The following is an 8,973-nucleotide window of genomic DNA, read 5'->3' as shown; positions in this document are numbered from 1 at the left end:
TTTATTATTTATTTATTTATTTATTTTTCCATATGCACCTATCAATCAGATTTCACTGGATCACTCAAGAATCAAGCCATTTAGTGGCTTCCTAAAGCGTGCACTATTTAGGAATTGCATACTTTCTGACTTTCAGAGTTTCAGTACGGAGTATTTTTATGAACTGATAATTTTGTCTCTCATATGGAACATTGTGCAGAATGCAGGTTTTTAATCTCTAACTTCACCAATGATGCTTTCTTTAGTTATGTCAACATCTATCTATTACGGAGTACTATTATTATTTTGACTTTAGATGTTTGTGAACAGTCAATCATGATTTATTTTCAATTTATGAATACATCAAAGTTCAGACCCAGGAGTGGAAGAGGAATGCTACTGCTTCTAGTCTACTACTATGAGAAATTTGACAAATGACCATCAGGTTAAAATCCTGCACTGCTGCAAGATATTGAGATATGGACAATTACTAATAAAAATTGGTCAAGGAGAAATGGACAATCACTTTAAATTATTTCAAAGCTAAATCTTTCCAGATCTAGCAATCTTTTAAAAGAAGTGGTTCTGTACATGGTTATGAAAGATGACAAAGAAGATATATTATCTTTGATACATAATTTCTTTGAAATGACTTCTTGTTTGAAAACTTCTACATGTAGACAAAATGACATTCTTTTTCTTTACCTGGAGGAACAGTTGAATCCATTTACACGTTTGGTTTACAGTCAAGTTATAACTGCAGTTGATGGTTCTATTATAATTTCTTTATTATGTGGAAGAAACCAACTACTTGCTGCAATTTCTTTGAGGCGTCACATTCTGCAATACCTAAACTCTTGTGATTGCTACATCTGTCTTAGTGGGTGTTTCAATTCTTAATTATTAAATTGGAGAGAGCCTTATACTGTTGCCTTGGTGTATGTCTGCCTATCCAGGGAAAGTTTTGGGACTTCTAAACAGGTAAGTGTTTTGGTGCCATTGGATTATCTATTTGACAATGTGTCGATTTTGAGTAGGTACACTCTGTGAAATGCAAATTGCAGGTAGAGTTCTACATCTAACCTGTCTTATTCATGTTGTAATTGGGACCAGTTGATCATATAATGGTTTAAAGAAAAGTGGTTGTGTATCCACGTTTTCCTCTCTTCCTCTTTTTAGGCTTATTGCTTCATTTTGTTTATTGTTTCTAAATATCTTGCTGTTTAGGCTAATAGGCTGTATATTAAAAGAACATTAGTTAATACTGTAACAGTGTTACGGAATTTGACTGTAAATATCAGGATTTTTTATTTTGTGCAGTTTGTGTAGTGCAAAGTACTGAATTGACAAATTGTTGCATATGCTATCCTTACAAAGCATCTTACTCTTCATTTCTAGAGAAGAGCTCAAATCTTTTGTTTGTTTAAATTGGAAAATTTGCAGCTATTGTTCAGCAATAGAGATAATGAGATATATATAATATACAATTTTCCAAGTTTACTATCTGTTGCTTCACCCTTTGTCATTTAAATTAGCCATCTCACTCTTTGTACTGCAACAAAGAAAAGTCTAGATGCATTGTTCCAAGTCAATTGACTGTTGCTTCACCTCTGTCAACTAATCTAACAATGCTGAGTAGTGAATGATTTCAACTTTCAAGGGACAAGTGAAAATGACATGGACTATGATAAATATTAACAGTTGAACATGGACTGAGTAAAAAAAGAAGACAAGGAATGAGAGGAGAATTAAGAAAAGAAGTTCAGAGTCTGAGAGAAAGATCAAGGTTTTCTCTATTAGTCTCCAAATGATTACTGGAGCTACCTGTCCACAGACCTTCAGCAATGGTGGCTTCACCTGGAGGAGAAGAAACCACTATTCTTGGTCTGTTGATTTTTTCTTTCAACAACAGCGCTGCTGAAGCTGATGGAGTAATATGACAATTATTTTCTCCAATGAACTTACCCACTGCAGGTTGTTGGCTGAAAACGGGCCTCTTAATGATCCCTGAAGAACTATGGATGTAAGAAGGCTTAATCATCATGGAGTGTGCCTGAATTCCAAGTGGCTTGTGCAGAGTGCCATGAAGTGGAAGGGAAGCAATGCTCGAATAATGATGGCGGTGATGAATGCTCGAGCGCCCAAAAGCTGCAGCTGCTGCCATGAAGTGCTGCCCTAATCTCTGCTCCTTTTTCATAAGTATCCTCTCTCTCTTGTGTGCATTCTGATGACCTCCAAGTGCTTGTGAACTATAAAATTTTCTCTGGCAGTAGTTGCAGGAGAAAACCCTTGGCGCTGCAGCAGCATCTACTTTCAAGTTTTGATCGGTTGGAACTCCGGATGCCTTCATATCCAAATGGCGAATAAGGTTGAGCTCTGAACTGCCCCTGTGATCAGAGCTACGAGATGAGCATATCATATCACGTTTCTGCCCATCCCCATCCCCAGCCTTTCCTTGGACTGACACATGGTCTTTCGAGTTCTGCAACGTGAACTCGTGACGAAGAGGAGGAGCCTCAGGTACATCTCTTTCTACTTTCTCCATCAGGCTATCTGCCATTGATTTATTTCCTTAGTAGCAGCACAGTACTCAGAATTTTTTTATGAAAGTGGGAACTGGGAAGCTATACTTGCTTCATGTGAAAAAAAACTACTTTGGGAACTAAACCTGAGGTGTCATTTACAGTAGTATTTATCTAATGGGAGACTCATAAGTCATAGCAAGACAATGAATGGGAAAAAAGAATACATAATAAAAAATTGCAATAGTACTAAGACAGGTCTTGTACTGAGAGTTTATGGGAAAAAGGAGTACTCCCTATGTATTATATTATATAAAAGGTATAAAATAAGAAAGAATGTGTAAAATAAGGCGAGTTCTGGTGTGAGGACAGTAGAAGCAAAAAAAATGACATCTTCCTACTAAAGTACTACCATTGGCATATACATACCTTAAGTTGAACTCAGTCTTTTCAATTTGGCAAAACGTGTTAGCTCTCTTGGAGAGTATTCTTTACTTATATTTAGTACTCCATAGATTGCGTGTTTTGTTTTTTATTTCACTTTGTCTTATTTAGCTTGGTTCTACCCTTTAGTAGGGCATGCATGGATTATGTATATATAGAATTATATGACTGAATCAAACTTCATGCCAAAAATCATTTGGCTAATCATACCAGAGTGTATTAGCAAATATGGGATGGCTAGTAGTTCACTTGATTACAAAATTGATTTCAAGATTGATTTAATCGAGTTCGGTCTAGATATTGGAAGCTAAGATTCATAGTTAAAATTTAAGGATGACAATAGGGTATGGAGTATGATCATGAACAAATAGTACATTTATTATCCGAGTCGGGTACATGTAATATCCGTTGGATACTTGGTACCCAAACTATATAATAATAATAATAACATCACCTATTGTTGTGATAAATTGGTTTTGTAATATTTAATTGTGTTACAACAAATTTACAATAAAAAAAAGTTATAAATAAAACAATAATTGTACTGTTTATTAGAAATTGTTGTTGTTTATTATAAAATCTTTAAACGAGTACATATATCTTAACTTTAACTAGGTTTAGCATGAGTTCAGGTAGTAATAAAAATAACGAGGTTTGTATATTATGGTTATCATCAATATTAAAACTTACTCCTTGATTAGCTATAAAAATGAGTTAAGAGTTAAGACTAGTGTTACCGATCGGAAAGCAAGAAATATGAAACTATTTCCCTTCATCCTACTTTTATAAAAATTATTATTATTATTTTTTTACATTAAACTCAATACACAAGTCATTGGCAACGTGATTTTAGTTAGTCTGCAAATCCAACTACTCTCACCCTATCTACATTATGCTTACGATTTAATAATGTTTAAACTTATAACCTTTTACTATGTTGTGTTTCTTTTTGTATAATAATATGTTAGTCCTTTACTAATACTTTTTGCAAGTTTTATGTGGTTTACACATAAACATGTAAATTCTTATTGATCATGATATACATGTTTTTTGATAAATCTTGTGTGCAAATTTGATGCATACTTCATTAACCAATAGTCTAAAATTTATCATGTTAACATTGGCTACATATATCAACTAGAGAAAAATATTAATATTATTTTCCTTTATTAAAAGTTGTTGGTTAGTAAACAACTTCGTTATCATTGAGATACACCATTAAATATTCATTCAATTCTAGATCTTCATCTATTTTTTGTAAATGGAGCAACAGCTATAAATTCATCTATTAACAATGATGTATTGGTGGGTTGGTGCTATAACACCAATGCACAAATACTACAACTACAAGCCACTGTAGCCACTGCTACCCCATAGTGCACACAAAATTGACCTCCGTCAAATTGCAAATAATCTTTTGATAATCTCTTTGTGTGTGTGTGCGCGCATATATATAGCACAGATATTAGTATAATTGACTAATAATTATTATGTTAATTAAGCTGATAATTACATAAATATTACTATAATTACAATTAAACATGGGTTGCTAGATTTTTTTTAATATAATAATTACAATTAATTCATTTAGATATGAAGGAAGAGAAAAAAGTAAAGGATATGGTGAAAAGGAATATACTTAAGGTATAAAAGTATAATTGTCTAATAATAATTGCCTAATAATTATTATTGTAATTAAGTTAAATATGAGTTGTTGAATTTATTTTTATAATAATTAAAATTAAATTATTTCATTTTTTTCCCATATTTACTTTAGTAATAATATAATTATATAAATCATATTACATATCAAATTTTTAAAATAATTATAGATAAATGAGTTATATATTATTCAATTAATTGAGTGATATTTTTACACTAATCTTATAATCAAATAAATGTATACTTTCAAATATTAGAATTGTTTATAATTTCATCTTTAATTTTATTATCAAAATATATAATAAAATTTTTTTACCATGCATCGGGTGGTTAGGGTTTGAAAGCAAGTGCACCCAATCGATCATATACACAACGGTGGTCGGACTTCACTTTCCCCTTTATCTTCTAGCGTAGATTGTGGACATCTTCCATGAGATTAGCCGCATTCTCCAAGATCCTCTCACAGCGAGTCGAGGTTTCTTCCTTACGCTTTCGTTGGGTCGCCTTTGGCGCATGGCCTTTTCCTTATGCTTTTGCTTATTTATCGGCTTTGGCATATATTCCAATTCCTCTCAGACCGCCAAGTCGAACAGTTAGCCACCTAGCGACCAACCCGATTGTTAAGCCTATCAATAGCCAAACAAGCAGGTGCCCTTAACACTAACCTCAAATGAATGAAAAGGCCTAGAACTCGTTCGAAACAGGAACGAGCCTCTGACTTAGCCACTTGTTGAGTGGGTCCGGCTCTCCTAGGGCGCATTGCCTCTTCAGCAGGCCCTGGCGGAGGTAGCGGCTGCTTGCCAGTGAAGGTAGCATGCTCCTCCCTCTCCCTTTCATACATATCCAACATGTGAGTCATCACCTCAGCTATGGTTGGTTCAAGCAGCGCAACAGGTGGTGGTGGGACGTTGTTTCCAAGTGCACCGCCCATTTCCTGGTCCCCGTTAGGCAATTGGGTGGAACGACGAAGTGAATCCATAGAATGTTTCGGTGGGTTCGGGTGGGTGAGTTGCTCACACAGGTCACAACTAACATCACCTCAGTTAGCATTGTTTTGAGCATCAGAAGTGGCCGTTGATTTCTCCGAGTGTAGACGATGATGTCAGATAATTGCTTTCGATAAAACACATTTTTGTCACATCCCTATGGACGATGCTAATGTTGTTTTCAAAACTAGGTAGCCAGTTGGCAAGCCAACACTACCTTAACAATGTGAGTGAAAACAGGTTTATGGTCTTTATTGCCAAAGAGTAAAAGTCAAACCCTTTATAATGTGCCTTTCAGGGGTATTTATACCTAGGCGGCTAGCCCAAAAAAGGAAGAAAAATTATTTTCAAATTTAACTTATGCAACCTTCTTAAGTTGATTTTGCATTCATTCCTTTAAGTACGAGATTCCCTTTCCTAAATTGAGAATCGAAATAGGAGAAGAGAGTATGGTAATAGATCTTCCAATATCTCTGGGATGCCAATTCAGATTTTTGTTTCGCCGATGGTCATTGGGCTGACCACCTTCCAATCCTGACTGCCTCATGATGCCGACTTGGTACCTCGAGTTAGGTATCCATTAGTGGACATTGTAGCATGCTAAAAAAATATAACAAATCCTAATTTCAATTAGTTGGTCATTGGAAAAATCCATTGTGCACTCTACCCGGACTTGTGCCCTTGAAAAAATGGAGTTAAGGACGGAATATCTATCTGCTCAGTTAAGAAGAAAGGAAGGTCAAAAAGGTGGATGAAAACTTATAATAAGCTTCGTGCTGAGGATGACAAGGAGGGCTCAAACAAAATAAGACATGGGCGGTCAACCTAAGTAGCATTTAACCATTTATTTTCGTGTCTTATTTTTCAGGTGTATGTCGAAGACTACGTACAGTTTGCAAGGATGGTTGCAACTCGTAGAGAGGGGGAAAGTGAATAGAAAACTAAGTGTAATTTTATCGTGGGTTTTGAATGCAAGAAACACTTAAAAGTTCTATTCAATTTTAAGCACAAATTAACTTATCCTTCATTAGGTTAATTTAATAAATAAAAGATAAAAGATAAGAAGAGTAGAACCAGGCCACAACAAATGGTAACGCTATTCGGAGCTAAACTCCTGCGTCTGCGGGGCACTCACGAAAACCCAATCCACTAGATGTTTGCCAAGATTACAAAGGGATGAAATGATAATCATACACAAAGGCCAATGCCTATTACATCAACATTCATCAAACAATCTTCAAGGGATCAGTTTCGTGCAGACTCAACTCTTCTCAATCAGCACCACGTCATAGAGCATCAATATAGTAATAAATTAACCTTTTAAACTGACTCACGATCAGATTATAACTACTGTAGTATACTGTTTGAATTTCCCAAAGAAAGTGTGTAAATGAAGCTTTGAATTTCATCCTTTATATAGCATTCTTAAATAACCAACTCTCCCACATATTTGCTGATAATTCTCACCAAAAAAATATTGTCCCTTCATTCAAAAACCAGACTAAAACCTTGCTGAAATAAACTGAATTCTGTTAGGCAATTTTGCTGGTAACACTGACTCAGTTCCAGTACGCCGCAGGTTGTGATCCAGGTAACAAACTGTGAGCTTTGAAATAGTCAAACTGAATTATGAACCAACCTACACTAAGGAAATATAAATAAAACATAACCTAAGGTTTGTCAAATGATTTAGCCAACTAAAACACTAATGTGCATCATTTGTGCACTTACACTAAGTATTTAGGATAGGCATGCAAGCATGCTAGTTGGTCTAGACCATACCCTTCTAGTGGGGATGCATCTCATATTTTCTCACTTAATTGGTGTTTCAAGTTTTGTAGTATGATAACTGCTCGGTAGTTGAAAGGATCAGTTCGAGCCTCTCGAAAAGTTGTTGGTTTGCGGACCCCTTAAAGAGTGGTCGACCCTTGGCCCCTAAATGATTGGTTTCTCGGTCTCCCTAGTGGTTGGCCCCTGGTGGTCAATCGGCCCTAAAGCGATTGATCGCTCAGCCTCACTGTGATCGGCATATATTTTCTACCACCCCTCGGTGGTCGTATTCTTCTCTCCCACTTCAATGAGGTCGACATATATTTCCTACTACTCGTCGGTGGTCGACACTCTTCTCTCCCACCTCTCAGTGTTCCGCATATATTTTCTCTAACTTCTAGGTGGTTGGATCTCTTGCAGTGGTGGTCAGAATTCTTGTAGAGGTGGTCAGCTCCATAGCATGCTTGGACTTGGTGTTCTATTTTATACTTTCTTGAGCGTGGATGTCGTGAGCCACAAGAAAGTAGGGGACTGGATGATGGATGATGTACTAGGGTCCTGATAGGTTGGCTTTATATAGGTCAGTCGATCCTCACTCTTAGGAACTGGTCGAACTACTGGCCCTCAACTAGGTGCAATATGGATGTCCTTCAAATGCTAGGAGATAATATAAATGAGGTGGCCCCCACAACCCACAACCCTAGTGTGCATGGGTGTCCATTATTTATTTATTTTAATAGGAATTTATTACCTAATGTAATTTTACTTACCTATTCTCAATATAAAAGGTGTCCAAAAAGGCAAGAGAAATTAGGAGTTAGTTTCCCTCTCAAATACCTATTCTTCTTGTATAAAATCCGCTCTCAAGGGATAAATTAAAACGTATCCGAATGTTTCAAATAAAACACATATTTTCTCTAGATTATTCTCATGAGTCGTTTTATTAACGGTAGTGTTGGACTGTTGGCTGACTGTTGACTATTCAAATGTCATAAAACCAACAGTACCATTTAGTTTATAGATTTTTTAAAAAATGTAGATCGATGAAAACGGTTAAAATATAAGAATTAAAATTACATGAAATTAACGCATTTGAAGGTTGGTTTTACAAATATCAAATATGAGAAGCCAAATTCACTAATTGCCCATAGTTTATGAACTCAAATGCAAATTCTCCATACATGATTAAGTCATATAATCCTATCTTGAAATTGCCGACTCAAAGTAGCCCTCGTGGTAGGGGATCTTATATCTTACTAACTCAATAAACTTTTATTGTTTATTTATTTTCAATTTCAGTCACATGACAATTGTGCCACTTTTAATTTACATTTAGCTTTTTCTAAGAAAATAGTTTAAATATATAATATTTCTAGTTCATAAGCATATCAGATTAATCACTTTAGCTGTTAGGTGATCAAAACATTTGTAATAAATTAGAAATGTAGTACATTTTTACTGTTTGCTATATAAAATTTGATCAGAAGAATAAAATGTGCCAAAAAGGATGTAAGAATGACATGATAGTCATACGATCAAAAATGAAAATAATTCTCTCACTGCCAATAATATAATTTCTCGATATTTGTCGTACATTATAAAATTAAACA

General features: G+C 35.2%; 1 protein-coding gene across 1 annotated transcript; it reads right to left on the bottom strand.

The window, feature by feature from the left end:
• Positions 1-1,741: 1,741 nt before the first annotated feature.
• On the bottom strand, positions 1,742-2,539 carry LOC116005842 (zinc finger protein 1-like). The gene has a single exon (XM_031246080.1). The coding sequence runs from the start codon at positions 2,537-2,539 to the stop codon at positions 1,742-1,744; it is 798 nt and encodes a 265-aa protein (XP_031101940.1).
• Positions 2,540-8,973: the final 6,434 nt, after the last annotated feature.

This window comes from Ipomoea triloba, chromosome 15, assembly GCF_003576645.1.
Source record: "Ipomoea triloba cultivar NCNSP0323 chromosome 15, ASM357664v1".
NCBI classification, from domain to species: Eukaryota; Viridiplantae; Streptophyta; class Magnoliopsida; order Solanales; family Convolvulaceae; genus Ipomoea; species Ipomoea triloba.
The sequence above is the reverse complement of the archived record's forward strand: the minus strand, read 5'-3'. Positions and strand labels throughout refer to the sequence as shown.

Excerpts from the sequence above, each read along its gene's own strand:
- LOC116005842 (XM_031246080.1), bottom strand. The coding sequence starts at position 2,539 with ATGGCAGATAGCCTGATGGAGAAAGTAGAAAGAGATGTACCTGAGGCT.